Here is a 17,590-nt window from a genome sequence, read left to right as displayed (position 1 = left end):
TAAAATATGATTAAAACTCAAGATTTTTAATGCAATAGATGTGCCGTCTCCATCCTCGGTCACACATCCACAGAGCACCTGAATGAAGTTCGTGGACCACTGATGGTTAGTGGATCACAGTTTTGGAACCCCTGGCCAAGAATTATTCCAGATCTTCTTCATCTTTTACCTGTCCTAGGAATGCTTGCTTAGAGTTCTGCTGATTGTAATACATACAAACTTCCAAAAACCTCCTACTGTTGGGCAGATCTTCCACCCAGTTTTTCAGGCTTCTCCAATGCTCTGCCAAGAAATGTTGACTGCTTGTGCCAGATTAAGGAAAATGATTCCACTATCAGCTGTACCTGCTTGAGAGACTCTTCTGAGAGTAATGACCGTTTGTTTTCATTCGGGGTTGGCTTGCTAAGTGGGAAGGAGGACAACGCGTCCTAGAGGACAGGAACGGAGGTCTCTCCCTCAAGGAAAAATATTGCATTCTGTGCAAAGTCAGCTGTGTTCCAAATACCAAGGGGAGGAAACGCTGAGGAGACAATTTGATCACAAGTGCATTGAAAAAAATGTTTCTTTAAATGACCATGAGAGAGAAGGGGGATATTTGGAACAGCAGAGAATACTTGACACAATACTTCTGCTCCACAATGATTTTTATAGCACCCCCAAATTATAACCATTACTCAACAAGGCAGTGGTTTTCAATCAGTGTGCCGTGGCACCCTGGGGTGCCTTGAATGATGGTCAGGGGTGTCGCAGGCAACACTGGCCTCTGTCCTTCTTTCCTTCCCTCCCTCCCTCTGATGCCCTAACGCACCTCTGTCACCCAAAGGCTTGCACAGCTGTTTGTTACAGCAGCCCTGGCCCCAAGCTCCCCTGGTGAATGGTGCCTCTGGGGCTGGTCAAGGGGTGCTGGTTGCCAGGAGCTGAGGTGGCCTCAGAGTAAGCAAGCAAGCGGGAGCCCAGCCAGCCACTGCTGTTGGGAATGGACAAGGGAGGGCATTTGAAAAAGGGTGAGAGGCTGCCAGCTCTGCAGGCAAGGGGTGACATAACTGGGCTCCTGAGCCCCACAGGGGTGCCACAGAAAGAATGTAGTTGGTCAAGGGAGCCGTGGACTCAGAAAAGTTGAAAAACTCTGCAATAAGGGGTACGTGTGCTCTGCGAACAAACCACGTGCACAAAGGAAGATTTGTTCAGCAATGAACATTCCCTTCTCGGAAACCCACTAAAACCTGAACATTTCATTCAGATATTTCAGGACTTCTCAGTCTAGTTCAGGGGTAGGGAAATGGTGGGTTAAATGAGGTTGGGGAACGTCATTCATTTAAAACATTCTGCACCTCTGCTCTTTGGCCAAAAGAGCTTTAATATTAAGATCAATAATGAACAAGACAGTTCTTGCCCAGAGGCTAACCTTCTGAAAGGCATGACGCACAAGGCAAATGGAGTAGAGAGGGAGGGAGAATGCACTCCGGCAACTGGCCTTAATGTTAGGAACCTCTTGCAATGACCATCTTGAATGGAAATGGTTCAGCGGGAGGAGGAGCCAGCAATAGCTAGCATCTCTGTGGAGCTGATGAAGTGGGCCCTGCTTCCCATCTCTCATCGGACTACTGCCATATGGCACAGCTGATGTTAGATGACAGCTGAGGGATAGCCATATCTGGATTTTAAGAGCATTGTAGTGGGATACTTCATACTGGTTTTCTGTACCTAATAAACCTATCCACCCCCCCCCCCCAAATATGGACAGGGAAACTTGTGGCCCTCCAGATCTTGCTGAACTACAATTCCCATCATCCCTTGTCAGTGAACATGCTTGCTGAGGCTGAGGGAAGCTGCGGTTCCGCAACAGGCGGAGGGCCAGGGATTCCCCACCCCTGATCTAGGAGGCAACAGGTTATGCCTGCTTTTTAAAAAAGGGATTGAACTTGCCTTCAATCTGGTACCCTTAAGATTGAGGAAGGTCAGGAACAGGCTCATGAAGGATAAGCCTTAGGATAAAACATACTAGCTTAGATTGGGACATCTATATCTATCTATCTATATAGATACACACGCACACACATAAAGGGAGCATCTCTCTGAATATAGGGTGCTGTGAGAACACAAATGGGGAAAGGCTGATGCCTTCATACCCTCATTGTTGGAAACAGGACTGCTGAATTACACAGAACCTGGGTCAGACCCAGTAGGGCAAGTTTTTTATGCTATAATGCTTGTTGAAACTGTGTAGGAGGTCTAAAAGGGAGGATCAGATGATGTTTTCTGGACTTCCGGAGGATTGCAATGCTGAAAGCTGGAGCATCCCAACTTTAAAGCAGGATGAGACCCTTTGCCAAACCACCGCTGCCAATCTGCTTCACAGCAGACACATGCCAAGCAGGGAAGAAGGATTCATTCCATGAGTCATTCAGTCCTTGGGTTGGTTCTCCTGTGAGGAGAGCGTGCAGCTGCAATTTGCATGCAGGAGGCGGAACACCACAAGCTGGGCCGATGCCGAAATCCAATTTACACACGGACCACCCACAAAACGTTAAAACCAGGAGTAGCTAGGAAGCATTGCTGTCACCGGCAACCTAGGCTTCAAAACCCCATTGGGCAACCTGCAACACATTCCTGAGAGGTTGCACAGCTCGCAATGACTCAAGGGCAATGCTATGCAAAAGTGGTTACTCCTAATGATTGGGACTGAAGTTATCCTCCGCTGGATTATAATCAAAGGGCAAACCCAGGATGAGAAGCTCCCCAAACAAGGTGCTGCCACCTCATTATAATACCTTCAAACAAACAAATGCTGGACAGGAAACTTTAACCTGAACAAAAACATGGGCTTTGTAGTATCGCCCTCAACCGCAGCTTTTTGCCACTTGGGCTCTACCTGTTTCCCAGTCCCAATCTGATCCCAAACCCCATCTCATATAGGTCCCCACTTCTTCCCCGCAGCCCCTCTACCCGTCAGGGTCACACCACTCAGGGGTGCCAAATAAACCTGCATTTCCTTTAGGCGGGAGGGACCGTCTTAGTCCCAACTTGCTGCATCTTCTCTCTTAAAGCACACCTCTGACCTTCCTCACTGACAGTAAGGCAGCCTTTGAAGGTTACTGGACTACAATTCCCATCACTCCTGACCAATATCCATGGTAGCTGGGGATGATGGGAGCTGGAGTCCAACAGCACCAAGAAAGCACCTAGTTGGGGAAAGCTGATCTGGAGATTCAAGGGCCTACCCCCCACCCCAAATCACACCCACCACCTTTCCTCTACAGTTTTTCTTCTTCAACAGGCCCTCCTTCCATAACACCCCACTTTCCAGCTGCTTACAGGGAAGTGACCGTCTTCCTTTAGCTGCCATAGCAAAAGCAACCTTTTATGGGGGGTGGGGGTGGACATCCATAAAATAAGCCGAATAAACTCTACCGGAGAGACAGCAGCGAACACAACACACTGCTGCTGGCCACTTCAAATGTCGTATATTTGTCTTTTCCCACCCCCCAAAACAAGGCACCTTTTTGAGTAATGCTTGAACAGACAATAAGGGAGCACATATTGCTGCTTGTTTTATGTGTGTATCATCACCTCCTACAAGATCAGTCTCAGGTCAACTCGCAGCGAGCCGGGTTAGATGACCCCTGGGGGACCCCCCCTCTTCCAACTCTGTGACTCAAGATTACCTTCCGATAAAGTATCTGAAGAAGTGTGCATGCACACGAAAGCTCATACCAGGAACAAACTCAGTTGGTCTCTAAGGTGCTACTGGAAAGAATTTTCGATTTTGTTTTGACTATGGCAGACCAACACGGCTACCCACCTGTAACTGGAACTTCCGATAAAGGGCCAACATATAGGCTGGAAAACCAGTTCCGACTGCCTCATTTATTTATACCCTCCCCGTTTAGGGGGGGGAATGCTGACCAGACCCCCCACCGCTACCCCTCCCCCTCCCGGGCAGACCCTCCCCCATCTCTCCCCCCTCAGGGGCAGGGACCCCCGCCACACCTCCCCCTCCCCCCCGGGCCAGCCCCCCCATCTCTCTCCCCTCCCCCCCTTCAGGGCCAGCCCCCACATCTCCCCCTCCCCTTCAGGGAAAAGACCCCCCCCCCACCTTTCCCTCAGGGAAAAGACCCCCCCATCTTCTCCCCCCCCTCCCCGCCGCCTGAGGCGCTACCTTGAGGGTGACGTCGCAGAGCTTCCCCTGCCTCCGGATCTCGCCCATCACCCCGTAGCCCCGGCTGGGCAGGTCCCCCACCGAGAAGTGCACCAGGTCCTCCGGGTCCAGCTCCGGGTCCGGCCCGGCCGCTTCCAGCATCTTGCCTGCCTGCCTGCCAAGCCCCGGGTCCGGCCGGGACCGGCGCCCGCCGCGCGCTCAGAGGCGGAGGGAGGGAGGGAGGGAGGGAGAGAGAGAGGCAGGGGCAGCCAGCCAGCCCTCCTTCTCCTCCTCGCTTTCGCTTCGGGCGCCGCCTGGCCCCGCCCGGCCACCGTAACCCGGACGAGGCCGGCCCCTTTCCTCGCCTCAGCCCGACGAGAGAGGGGAGGGGAGGGGGAGGGGGGAAACACAGAGAAAGACGCGCCGGAAGCTACTAGTCCCGCCTACCCGACCCTTTTTTTTTGCGCCAGAGCGTCCTCTTCCGGCGCTGGAAGCCGGAAGTGGCGGTGGCCATGGCGACGGCGGATACGGGAAGCGGCGGTCGCCATGGCGACGGCGCCTTCCCTCTCGCCCTTCGTCCCGCCCGCGCGCTCCCGCGGCTCTCCTTTAATGCCTCAGGCGCTCAGTTCGCTCTCTTCCTCGCCGGCGGCGGGATCAGGAGAAGCCTCCCCGGGGGAGGGTCAGTGGCTCCGCGTGTGTCTTTCTTTCTTTCTTTCTTTCTTTCTTTCTTTCTTTCTTTCTTTCTTTCTTTCTTTCTTTCTTTCTTTCTTTCTTTCTTTCTATCTGCCCCTCTTGAGGGAGCCCCCCAAGGGGCATAGGGGGCTCTCTCTCTCTCTGGGGGCAACAGCTGCAGCTTTCCCTTGGGCCCTCCGGCTGCTCAGAGATGCGGGTGGGACTGGGCTAAAATAGTTGTTGTTTAGTCGTGTCCAACTCTTCATGGACCAGAGCACGCCAGGCACGCCTATCCTTCACTGCCTCCCGCAGTTTGGTCAGACTCATGTTAGTAGCTTCGAGAACACTGTCCAACCATCTCGTCCTCTGTCGCCCCCTTCTTCTTGTGCCCCCCATCTTTCCCAACATCAGGGTCTTTTCCAGGGAGTCCTCTCTTCTCATGAGGTGGCCAAAGTCTTGGAGCCTCAGCTTCAGCACCTGCCATCTACAAACAAATCCGGGTGAATGCACAACGGAGAGGCCATCTGGAAGCAATTGTAGTTGGGGAGATAGGAATAGGAATAATTTATTATTGGCCAAGTACATTTTCCAACATACAGTACTTGGAATTTGTTTCGGCTACATTGCAATGTAAACATACAGACACTGTTCCTCTCGCAATACAAAGAAGCAAAGAAACCCCACCCATCATTTACCTCCCCTTCAGCTATACAACTACGAATTTAACAATTTAATGGCACAAGGGGAAAAAACTATTCTTGTGCCTGGCCGGTTTTGTATATGAAGTCCTGTAGCGACGTCCAGATGGAAGTAAATCAAGCAGATGATGACCGGGATGTAAAGGATCTGCTACAATTCTCTCTCACATCTCTCTTTTCCCACCTCCAAGTTACTCAGGATTCTTTGTAAGGAAGCAGACAGCTAAACCTTTTTGCATAAGGCAGCGGTGAAGAGCTGTGGCTCTCCAGATGCTGTTGATGAGAGCACAGCAACATCTGGAAGGCCACCGAATCCTAGTCCCTGTGGTTAAATGGTTTAGCAGCCTTTTAGCATCTCTGGTTTCTAAAAGCCTGTTGTTTCTTAGAATAGCTCCAGAAGTAGTTCCACTCAAGGGAATGAAGACTTACACACACCCTGCCAGCTTCATTTTATTCAAAATTAAACCCAGAGTTCTATATTTCTTGGCTCGGTTGCTGAGACATACTGGTGGCAGGTGGGAAGGAGGAAGGCCTGTCTCTGATCTGAAGCCTTCGCAAAAAAAGAAGGGTGGGGGGAGTTTGATCCACTGTTCCTTCACACCACTCCATCATGCCGTGGGAGCTGGGCATGGAAACTGAGGGAACAGTCTTGCTGCTTCCAAGTTATGGCAGGAGAATAGCCTTATGCAATACTTGGAAGGCATCAAGTTCCTCACCAGTCTAGGCAACGTGGAGGCCTCCAGATGATCTTGTTGGACTAAGCTCCTTTCATCCTTAAGCCAGCATGACCAGTGGTTAGAGATTATGTGAGTTGTTGTTCACCAACACCTGGAAGGAACTGCTTCTACTAGGAGGCTCTGGGAAGAACAACACTCCCATATTGCCTCTGACTGGAATTTCACCTTCTATGTGTCAAACACTGGAAGTGTTTAATCTGAGCTTCTGCGCCTGATCCAGAGGTAACAGTAATCAGCCTATCATTTGCTGTGGTTTAATCTTTTTGTCTTTTTAACCTCGAGATTCAAGTGCTGATGTGAATTGACCCTTGAAGAAAGTCATTTTTTTCCTGTTTTTCCTTTCCATTTCTCTGCCGCCCCCCCCCCCCCAGTGCACATCGCCATGTGCGCCTGTCCAAAGAGAGTGAGCGCATTTGCACGGGTCAAGCCGACAGGTGACTTTCCACAAGACATGATCAAGTTCGGGGCAGACAATAAGGTCAGTGAACACAGGTCAGCAGAAACAAAACAGTTCTCTCCTATCTTTGTGTATGTCTTTTACTGTTATGTTTCTGTTTTAAAGCTTCGAGACTGCTTTGAATTATTTTTTTAAAGAGCAGCAGAATATGGTTGTGGTGGGGGGCGACAACAATTCATGCCATGTTCTTAAGGTAAAGGTAAAGGGACCCCTGACCATTAGGTCCAGTTGTGTCCGACTCTGGGGTTGCGGCGCTCATCTCGTGTTACTGGCCGAGGGAGCCGGCCTACAGCTTCCGGGTTATGTGGCCAGCATGACTAAGCCGCTTCTGGCGAACCAGAGCAGTGCACGGAAACACCATTTACCTTCCCGTCGGAGTGGTACCTATTTATCTACTTGCACTTTTGACGTGCTTTAGAACTGCTAGGTGGGCAGGAGCTGGGACCGAGCAACGGGAGCTCACCCTGTCGCGGGGATTCGAACTGCCGACATTCTGATCCGCAAGCCCTAGGCTCTGTGGTTTAACCCACAGCGCCACCTGTGTCCCGTGTTCTTACAAATTGCTGCACTCCATTTTCTTTGTACTTTCCAGACAATGGAAATCTACATTGAGAGAGACCACACGAAAGGAGTTGTCAACAACAAACAGACAGACTGGTCTTTTAAATTAGATGGTGTTCTTCACGATGCCCCTCAGGATGCGGTTTATGAAGCAGTAGCCAGAGACTTGGTCTCCCAGGCCCTTAATGGATATAACGGTAAATGTTCTTATCATTGCCTGTGCAGTCTTCAGTTTCCATTGGGAATGGAAGCAGCATTGCATGTGTGTTACCTCCGCATTCCTTCTCTGGCAGCCTTGCCTGAATGTTCCTTGCAGACCTGTATCCTATTCTGATGGTCCAGTCTGTTAGGTATGCAGTCAGGGGTGTAGCAAGGGGGGCTGGGGGGCCTCCCTGTGTTCCAGGGGAGGGGGGGTGACGGGGGCATGTCGCCTTTTCCCCCTTCCAGCAGCTATTTTTTGGCGCGAGGGGCGGACCAGTGAGGAGGGGGCGTCACGCTTGTCGCTGGCATGACACCCCCTCCTCCAGACCCAATCCCAATTAAAAGTGCTGGTTTTGCCAGGGACAAGCGTGACGCCCCCTCCTCACTGGCCCACCCCTCGCACAGAAAAAAAGCCGCTGGAAGGGGGAAAGGGGGAGGCAAAGCAGGCGCTTGAACGTGCCTGCTCTGCTTCCCTTTCCCCACCAGCGGTTTTTTTCAGCGGGGGGTGGGCCAGTGAGGAGGGGATGTCACTCTTGTCCCTGGCAAAACCAGCACTTTTAATTGGGATTGGGTCTGGATACTAACTGGCAGTCAGTGTAGTCCATTGGTAGGAACTAAGGCCCGGGGGCCAGATCTGGCCCAATCGCCTTCTAAATCCAGCCTGCAGACAGTCCAGGAATCAGCATGTTTTTACATGAGTAGAATGTTTTCTTTTATTTAAAATGCATCTCTGGGTTATTTGTGGGACATAGGAATTTGTTCATTCTCCCCCCCCCAAAAAAAATATAGTCCGGCCCCCACAAGGTCTGAGGGACAGTGGACCTGCTGAAAAAGTTTGCTGACCCCTGTTAAGTCAATCCAGGATCGGTGTCATATTCTCAAACCATCTTGCCATGATGAGCTAGATGGGCCATTGGCCTGGTCCAGCAGACTTGTCTTATGAGTTCGTGGTGTATCATTTGAAACTTCCAGGTACTATATTATGCTATGGGCAAACTGGAGCTGGCAAGACTTTCACTATGACGGGAACAACGGGAAACTACAAGCACCGAGGGATCATACCTCGAGCTATCCAACAGGTAACCCTTTCCATGCTACAGTGATGCTGATGAAGGAGGAAGCTAAAACAGTTGTCCATGTGGGCACATGGGAATTGCTGCCAACCTGTGATGGTTAAGGCTGCTGTCGCTGACAGAACAGAATGTGGGCAAAGAGCCATGCCCCCCTCACCTCCTAGACAAGGAGCATTGAAGGGGCATGGAAGGACCTGATTCTGCCCCTGTTTGGCCCCCATGCAGGTGACACTTCAATCCCTGGCATATCCTGTTAAACCTCAAGAGACTTTCTCCATCTGGCTATCTGAGGTCCTTTAATGGGAGCTCTCAGCTAGTTGGGTTGGAATTTGGAGCCCCTTTTGCAGTTCCTGCTTATTTCTTGCTCAGGATGAGCTTCCCACTTGAATGGGAGAACTTCTGACTGGTCTCTGTCCTTCATTTACCGCTCCTGGGTAGTACTCAACGATTGTCCTTCTCAGAGTAGACCCAAATGAAATTAACAGACACGAGTACTGTACGTGTATTAATTTCAGTGGGTCCATTCTGCGCCGGATTTAGAGATCTCCAACCCCCCTCTTCCCATCTTGGAAAAAAGCACAGATAACCTGATTGAAAGCAACTTCGCTGAGACCCATCCAACCTTCTACAGGTATTCAAGTCGATGGAGGAACACGGGAGTCAGTTCATCACCGTTCGAATTTCGTACCTGGAAATCCACAACGAGATCATCTTTGACCTTTTAGCCACGACCCCCAGTGACGTCCCTCTGTCTATAGGAGAGGGACCCCAAGGCGTCTATGTGAAAGGCTTGACGGTGCACGCAGCCCCCCATGAAGAAATTGCTTTAAATCTCTTGTTCGAGGTAAGAAGAGTCAGCGAGGCCTCACGCTTTCTCTCCTCCGTGTTACTTCTGTGCTGTGTTGCGTTTCTGTTCTTATGTGTTTATAGTCATTGAATTGGCCACTTCTGGACTGTGCAAGCTGAATTTGCATGTACGTGATTGAGCCCCACCCCTATAACACCGGTCCTGAAAGACCTACATTGGCTCCCATTACGTTTCCGAGCACAATTCAAAGTGTTGGTTGTTGTTGTTCAGTCGTTCAGTCGTGTCCGACTCTTCGTGACCCCATGGATCAGAGCACGCCAGGCACTCCTGTCTTCCACTGCCTCCCACAATTTGGTCAGACTCATGTTGGTAGCTTCAAGAACACTGTCCAACCATCTTGTCCTCTGCCGTCCCCTTCTCCTTGTGCCCTCCATCTTTCCCAACACCAGGGTATTTTCCAGGGAGTCTTCTCTTCTCATGAGGTGGCCAAAGTACTGGAGCCTCAACTTCAGGATCTGTCCTTCTAGTGAGTACTCGGGGCTGATTTCTTTAAGAATGGATAGGTTTGATCTTCTTACAGTCCATGGGACTGAGTGTTGGTACTGATCTTTAAAGCCCTAAACCACTTCAGCCCGGAAGACCTCAAGGAGCGCCTCCACTCCCATTGTTCAGCCTGGACACTGAGGTCCAGCTCTGAGGGCCTTTTGGCGGTTCCCTCACTGTGAGAAGTGAAGCTAGAGTGGTACCCCGTGTTACGCACGTGATCCGTTCCAGATTGTGCTATGTAACACAGGCGTGCTTAACAGGAACGCCCCCCCAAAACCCCGAAAACCCAGAAGTAGCGCGATTTGAGCGCATCTGGGGGTTGTGCGCGGGTCGCACGCGCTGCGGAAACGCTTCCAGGTTGCGGCCGTTCTTAACTTGAATGTCCGCAACCCGGGGTATGACTGTACAGGGAACTAGGCAGAGGACCTTCTCGGTGGAATGCCCTCCCCATCATATGTCAAGGAAATAAACAACTATCTGACTTTTAGAAGACACCTGAAGGCAGACCTGTTTAGGGAAGTTTTTAATGTTTGATGTTTTATTGTGTTTTCAATATTCTGTTGGGAGCCACCCAGAGGGGCTGGGGAAACCCAGCCAGATAGGCGGGGTATAAATATTATTATTATTATTATTGAAACAGCAACTGCCTGGTAGTGCCCAAACTGAAATAGTTGATTGGGAAGTATTTTATGACAAACCTTTCCCAAAAGATTGGACTTTTTTGCAATAAAGAATGGGATAATATTGGGTAGAATATCCTTTGACACACAGTGGAGGATGAGTGCTCAGAAGACAGGCAGTCTGAAGGCACCTTTTGTGTTTATTCCTCGCTGTCAGTTGTCCTGAGAATGTTGCTGTGGAGAGGCCTATAAATGTAGCAGAGAAACGAACTCCTTTCATTCTGCCCTTGGGTTTATGCCAGGGGGGTAGGCAACCTAAGACCCGTGGGCCAGATGTGGCCCAATCGCCTTCTCAATCCGGCCCGTGGACGATCCGGGTATCAGCGTGTTTTTACATGAGTAGAATGTGTCCTTTTAGTTAAAATGCATCTTTGGGTTATTTGTGGGGCATAGGAATTCATTCATTTTTTTCCTTCAAAATATAGTCCCCCCCCCCCAAGGTCTGAGGGACAGTGGATCGGCTCCCTGCTGAAAAAGTTTGCTGACCCCTGCTCTAACCCATGGGTAGGCAACCTAAGGCCCGTGGGCCGGATGCGGCCCAATCGCCTTCTCAATCTGGCCCACGGACGGTCCGGGAATCAGCGTGTTTTTACATGAGTAGAATGTGTCCTTTTATTTAAAATGCGTCTCTGGGTTATTTGTGGGGCATAGGAATTCGTTCATTTCCCCCCTTCAAAATATAGTCTGGCCCACCACATGTTCGGAGGGACGGTGGACCGGTCCATGGCTGAAAAAGGTTGCTGACCTCTGGTTTATGCCTCCGCTTTTCACTTCCTTCTCCAGGGGGACACCAACAGATCTGTTGGTCAACACGCTCTGAACAGGAACTCCTCCAGATCTCACTGCATCTTCACTATTTACATCGAGGTCAGGGCTGGCGGCGTTTTCATGGGGTGGTCGGGAGAATCCAGAGGTCTGTGGATCCTCTGGCGCGATTCAACAGTTCAAGGTGCGCTAATGTCCCTGGTCTCTCACCTCAGTGTCATTCCAGAATTCTTTCTGATGCCCGTTTCGTGACCTCCAAAATTAACCTGGTGGATCTAGCAGGCTCAGAGAGGCTGGCAAAGACTAAAGTAAGTCCGTTGGGAGAACTTGTTTCGCCCGGTGAGTTAGCTAAATTCATTTTAAGTGATCAGGAAGCTAGCTTTCCCTTTACACTAACGGAAAAAGAAATCCCCATGACAATGTGTGCATTAAGTGTCTGTCTCTGTGTGATTGCGTCGAGGGGATGCTCATTTTGTTGTCACTTGGCGGCTGGTACCGAACTGAGAGGGGTAGCTAATGCCACAGAAGACAGAATCAGAATTCAAAATTGACCTTAACAGATTGGAGAAAACAAAATTAAAAATTAAAAAATTCCTTCCAGTAGCACCTCAGAGACAAACTAAGTTTGTTCTTGATATTAGCTTTCGTGTGCATGCACACTTCTTCAGATACACCAGGCATAGGGAACCTTCGGCTCTCCAGATGTTTCGGACTACAATTCCCATCATCCCTGACCACTGGTATCTGAAGAAGTGTGCATGCACACGAAAGCTCATACCAGGAACAAACTCAGTTGGTCTCTAAGGTGCTACTAGAAAGAATTTTCGATTTTGTTTTGACTATGGCAGACCAACACGGCTACCCACCTGTCACTGGTCCTGTTAGCTAGGGATCATGGGAGTTGTAGGCCAAAACATCTGGAGAGCCGAAGGTTCCCTATGCCTGAGATACACTGAAACAGAAGTCACCAGACCCATATATATATAGTGAGAGAGTGGGGAGGGGTATTACTCAGAAGGGTGGTGGGAATGGGGGATTGGCTGATAGGTGTGGAAAACCTGTTGGTGACTGTTAACGACTGCAATTAGTCCTAAAGGAAAAAGCAAGGGGTGAGATGGCTAAAGATAGCTTTGCCATGTATAATGAGATAAGAATCCAATGTCTTTGTTCAGACCAGGTCTCTCCATGGTTTTAAGTTTGGTAATTAGTCGCAATTCAGTAACTTCTCTTTCCAGTCTATTTCTCAAATTCCTTTGTAGTAAGACAGCTACTTTGAGATCTTGTGTATCTACTTTGAGACCAGTGTATCTGAAGAAGTGTGCATGCACATAAAAGCTCATACCAAGAACAAACTTAGTTGGTCTCTAAGGTGCTACTGGAAGGAATTTTTATTTTGTTTTGACTATGGCAGACCAACACGTCTACCTACCTGAGATTGGAGAAAAACAGCCCAAACTAACAGAATAAATTTCAGTAGGGACAAATGTAAGGTTCTGCACTTAGGCAGGAAGAATCAGATGCACAGATATAAGACGGGGGACACTTGGCTTATTAGCAGTATATGTGAAAAGAACATTGGGATCTTGGTGAGTCTTAACATGAGTCCACAGTGTGATGCAGTAGCAGAAAAGGCTAATGCTATTCTAGGTTGCATCAACAGAAGCATAGTATTCTAGATCAAGAGAAGTAATAGTACCATTCTATTCTGCCTTGGTCAGACCGCACATGAAATACTGTGTCCAATTCTGGGAATCACAATTTTAAAAGGATGTTAAAAAAGCTGGAACGTGTGCAGAGGAGGGCAACCAAGATAATCAAGGGTCTGGAAACCAAGCCTTATGAGGAATGGTTGAAGGAGCTGGGTATATTTAGCCTGGAAAAGAGGAGACTGAGAGGAGATCCAGCAGTCGTCTTCAAATATCTCAAGGAAATGTGCTTTTAATGTGTGTGGTGTGTACACAGCCTAACTGTGTTGCTCTCTTGCATTTTAATTCTGTTTTAAATTTGTTGGTTTTTAAGTACCGTAATCATGTGGTTGTTTGTCTATTCTATTTTGACTGTGTTAGCCACCTTAGGTAGTTTAAACAGAAAGGCCAGATAAAATAATTCAAATGAAACATAAACCACACTTTCTAAGGTGTCCTCTCGCTTCCCCCTTTTAACAGTCGGAGGGGTATGGACTGAAGGAAGCAACTTACATCAACAGGTCTCTGTCGTACCTGGAACAAGTTATCATTGCATTGTCTGACCGTAACCGGGAACACATTCCTTTCCGCCAGAGCAAGCTCACCTACACCTTGAAGGATTCATTGGGTAAGGACTCGGGTTGGTGGTACTGGCTGGAGTGTTGGGTGTGGGGGAACCCGGGTTCAAGTCCCTGCTCATGTCAAATCTGGCCTTGACAGGGCTGTTATGACAATACTCCATCACTCTGAGCTTAGTTTATCGTCACCTGATCTCTACAATGTAACTTACCTCTGTTGTCCCTTTCTGTTAAACAGTTCCTAAAGTGGCCAACAGGGGGAAAAAATTAAGTGCCATTAAAATCTATGATTCATTTGCAAGGTTACCATTAAAAAAATAAAAATCTCTCTCTCTCCTTCCACCTTGCAGTTTCAAAAGTTAAACATTTAACAGCAGCAGGTAGCATTTTAGACCAAGGTTTCCCAAACTTGGGTCTCTAGCTGGTTTTGGACTACAATTCCCATCATCCCTGACCACTGGTCCTTCTAGCTAGAGATGATGGGAGTTGTAGTCATTGCTTTTTTATGGTGGGTACGCAGGGGTACGCATACCCCTAAACATTTTGTGAATCTTTGTACTTTTGTCTATTTGCTGTATTTATTTTTCCCCGATTTGAACTATAAAATGGTGATTTTCTTGAGTCAAAATGAGAATACGCCCGAACATTTTTTTTAAAAAAAGAAAAAAAGCACTGGTTGTAGTCCAAAAACAGCTAGGGACCAAAGTCTGGGTCTCTATATTGGACAAACAGGCAAACCCACGCCAAAGGATAAATGGACATTAATCTGATATCAGGAATCACAAGACAGAGAAACCAGTAGGAGAACACTTCAATCTCCCAGGACATTCTATAAAAGATCTCAAAGTAGCTGCCTTAATACAAAGAAATTTCAGAAATAGACTGGAAAGAGAAGTGGCTGAATTGCAACTAATCACCAAACTTAAAACCATGGAGAAACCTGGTCTGAACAAAGACATTGGATTCTTATCTCATTATACATAACAAAGCTATCTTTAGCCATCTCACCCCTTGCCTTTCCCTGCAAGACTAATTGCAGCCGTTAAGAGTCGTCAACAGGTTTTCCACATCTATCAGCTGATCACCCATTCCCACCACCTTTCTGAGTAATACCCATCCCCACTCCCTCACTATATTTAAGGATCTGGTGACTTCTGTTTCAGTGTATCTGAAGAAGTGTGCATGCACACGAAAGCTCATACCAAGAACAAACTCAGTTGGTCTCGAGGTGCTACTGGAAAGAATTTTCTATTTTGTTTCGACTATGGCAGACCAACACGGCTACCCACCTGTAACTGCAAATAGGAAAAGTTCAGCTGTTTTCTAGGGAAAGAGGGTTGGCGGGGTTGAAGAACCAACTGGTCCACCCACCACACGCCTTGGGAACTGAACATGGGTCCCGCTCCTTAGCTTTCTCCCAGAATCCTCTGGGGCACTCAGGAGTTCCTTGGTGGATGAATAATCAGATTCCAGCCTTCATTTCCTTTGTGTCTCTCCTAGGCGGGAATTGCAACACTGTCCTCGTGGCCAATATCTGCAGTGAAGCCATCCACATTGTGGAGACGGTAAGCCACGCGGAGGGGACTCGAGGGGCTGAGACATGGATAGAAGTGAAGCGACCGTTCCAGGTGTTTAGGGCACACCCAACCAAATGCAAAGCTGGGATTGTTTAAAGGCAGGGAGAGCCAATGTAGCAGCCTCCATTTCAGGGGTAGGCAACCTAAGGCCCATGGGCCAGATGCGATAAGAAATCAAAATAATTATAGTTACGTTTATTATTTGGCATTCAGATAGGCTCGTGGGGATGGTTTTCTTGACTCCAGAACAATTGCTAAGTGACATTCGTTTCTCTTCAGCTGTCCACGCTGCGTTTTGCTACCAGAATGAAATGGGTGACCACTGAGCCAATTGTGAATGAAAAAATCAACCCCGAGGTAGGTGCCGCCCTGTGTGGGCAATTCCACTGGCTGGCTGGCTGGCTGGCAGGCAGGAGAGGTTTGGTCAGTGGATGAACTGTTAGTAGGATGTGGGTGGCACTGTTGTCTAAACCACTGAGCCTCTTGGGCTTGCCGATTGGAAGGTCGGCAGTTGGAGTCTATTTATCTACTTGCACTTTGACGTGCTTTCGAATTGCTAGGTTAGCAGGAGCAGGGACTGAACAACGGGAGCTCACCCCGTTGCGGGGATTCGAACTGCCAACCTTCCGATCAGCAAGCCCTAGGCTCTATGGTTTAACCCACAGCGCCACCCGCATCCCTCCTTGGGCTTACTGGGCTGAAATATTTGGCGGAAAGGGGTTTGAAGTTAGTTGGAGCTCAGCAGAACGAGCTACCGGAGCAGCTCTCGCCAACCTGGTGCCCTCCAGCTGTTCTGGATTACAAGACTGGTAGTCTCTGGGTCACAAAGCTTGCAGTCCGGAACAGTGTGAGGGCAACAGGTTGGCATTGGCTAACAGAGTGCATAATCCAATCCTAACAATGTAGCCACGGTTTAAATTGGTGAACAGGTTGTGCAGAGCTAAAGAATCCCTCAATCAGATTTTTTTTTTAAAAAAAATTATGTTTCGTTTCAATAGTTGTCAGTCGCCCTGATTGCTTCTCAAATGCATCGGAAGGCTGTTTCTTAATTTCTGCAATAAAAAGAGGAGAAATAGAATAAATATAGCTGTATAAATCTCTTCTTGCTGGCTGAGGTAGAGTAGGGGTGATGACAGCAACCGGGAAGGACTGGAAACTGAAACGCAGCTCTGGATCTTTCTACTTTTCTCTTCCTTTCCCACTTTTCATTCTCACGTTTCATTCTCTTCCTTTGCTTAGCGAATGGTGAAAATTCTGGAAAAAGAAGTCGCTTACCTGAAGGAGGAGCTGGCTATGCACAACAGCTTGGTGAGAAACAGTTAGGCGATTCCTGCATTTCCAGGGGTTGGACTAGATGATCCTTGGTAGTCCCTTCCAGCTCTATGATTCCGTGATGGTGGCATCACCCAACCCAGATTGGGCCACCTACCGATAAAGGGATGGTGAGGAAACTTTAATACACAGCGTGGGGTGGGCAGCTGGACGGCACTTCTCTTCCTCCTCCCCATAAACTGTTCTTAGCCACTTTTCTCCCGGCCCTGGGGAGTTGGGGGAGAATTTGATTCGCATTTAAAAGCAAACCTGCCAAATCCAAAACAATACACGAAGCAAAGCAGAGCTGTCCTTTGAAATTCAGATTTCTCCGAATTTTGCAGTGCACTTGTCCAGCCATAGAAACAAGCAACACACACACATCATAATGGCCAGCATTTTGCTACAAGGCTGGTTGGTATAGCGCAATGACTAAGAGACTGAGCTACGGATCAAGAAGACCCTGGTCCAAATCTTGTGCTAGCTGTAACTTCACTGGGTTGGTCATTCTCTCTCGGGTTCTGCCTCATCTGCCACAACCTGGTGATATCACTCAGCTATTTAAGGAAGATGTTGTATATCAGGTCAGACCGATTCAACTTCTGGTCCAACCTGGAGATGCCAGGGATTGAACCTGGGACTTTCTGTATGCAAACAGTTGCTCCACCTTTCAGCTACAGGTTACCTTACACCGCTGTTGTAAATCTTGCAGCAAGTTAATGTCTCTGAGATGCTTCGCAAGCTCTAAAGTGCCGTAAATGCTAATAGTATTCCAGCTGTCTTCTCCAGGGTATATAGATGGTCCTACCTTTAGGCGAGCAGTAGAAGGTTGTACAGTTCTCTGTTGGGGAGTGGGGAAGCTGGCTGTGGTCCTCACCGCTAATGACATTCTAGGCACCACAATTTAAGAAGGGTATTGACATGCTGGAACGGGTGCAGAGGTGGCCAACCGAAATGATCAAGGGTCTGGAAACCAAGCCTTATGAGGAATGGTTGGGGGAGCAGGGTATGTTCAGCTTGGAAAAGAGCAGTCTGAGAGGAGATATAATAGCCATCTTCAACCATCTCAAGGGCTGTGCCATGGAAGAGGGAGCAAACTTGTT

The 17,590-nt window shown here is 48.6% G+C and overlaps 2 protein-coding genes across 3 annotated transcripts in view; one reads left to right on the top strand and one right to left on the bottom strand.

Moving 5' to 3' along the window:
- KLHL18 (kelch like family member 18) overlaps nucleotides 1–4,375 on the bottom strand; it is a 38,853-nt gene extending 34,478 nt beyond the window's left edge. For both annotated transcript variants that reach the window (XM_033166318.1, XM_033166319.1), the window contains exon 1: nucleotides 4,160–4,375. In XM_033166318.1, coding sequence (XP_033022209.1) covers nucleotides 4,160–4,300 — 141 coding nt within the window. In that variant the 5' untranslated portion in view covers nucleotides 4,301–4,375. The remainder of the gene's footprint in view (nucleotides 1–4,159) is intronic.
- A 373-nt stretch (nucleotides 4,376–4,748) lies between these two features.
- Nucleotides 4,749–17,590, top strand: part of KIF9 (kinesin family member 9) — a 29,411-nt gene continuing 16,569 nt past the window's right edge. The window contains exons 1-11 of the mRNA XM_033166333.1: nucleotides 4,749–4,817; nucleotides 6,617–6,723; nucleotides 7,295–7,460; nucleotides 8,437–8,543; nucleotides 9,169–9,381; nucleotides 11,355–11,438; nucleotides 11,552–11,644; nucleotides 13,502–13,649; nucleotides 15,100–15,164; nucleotides 15,456–15,533; nucleotides 16,416–16,484. Coding sequence (XP_033022224.1) covers nucleotides 6,628–6,723; nucleotides 7,295–7,460; nucleotides 8,437–8,543; nucleotides 9,169–9,381; nucleotides 11,355–11,438; nucleotides 11,552–11,644; nucleotides 13,502–13,649; nucleotides 15,100–15,164; nucleotides 15,456–15,533; nucleotides 16,416–16,484 — 1,119 coding nt within the window. The 5' untranslated portion in view covers nucleotides 4,749–4,817; nucleotides 6,617–6,627. The remainder of the gene's footprint in view (nucleotides 4,818–6,616; nucleotides 6,724–7,294; nucleotides 7,461–8,436; nucleotides 8,544–9,168; nucleotides 9,382–11,354; nucleotides 11,439–11,551; nucleotides 11,645–13,501; nucleotides 13,650–15,099; nucleotides 15,165–15,455; nucleotides 15,534–16,415; nucleotides 16,485–17,590) is intronic.

This window comes from Lacerta agilis, chromosome 12 (assembly GCF_009819535.1).
Source record: "Lacerta agilis isolate rLacAgi1 chromosome 12, rLacAgi1.pri, whole genome shotgun sequence".
Lineage (NCBI taxonomy): Eukaryota > Metazoa > Chordata > Lepidosauria > Squamata > Lacertidae > Lacerta > Lacerta agilis.
This window is presented reverse-complemented; position numbering and strand designations above follow the sequence as displayed.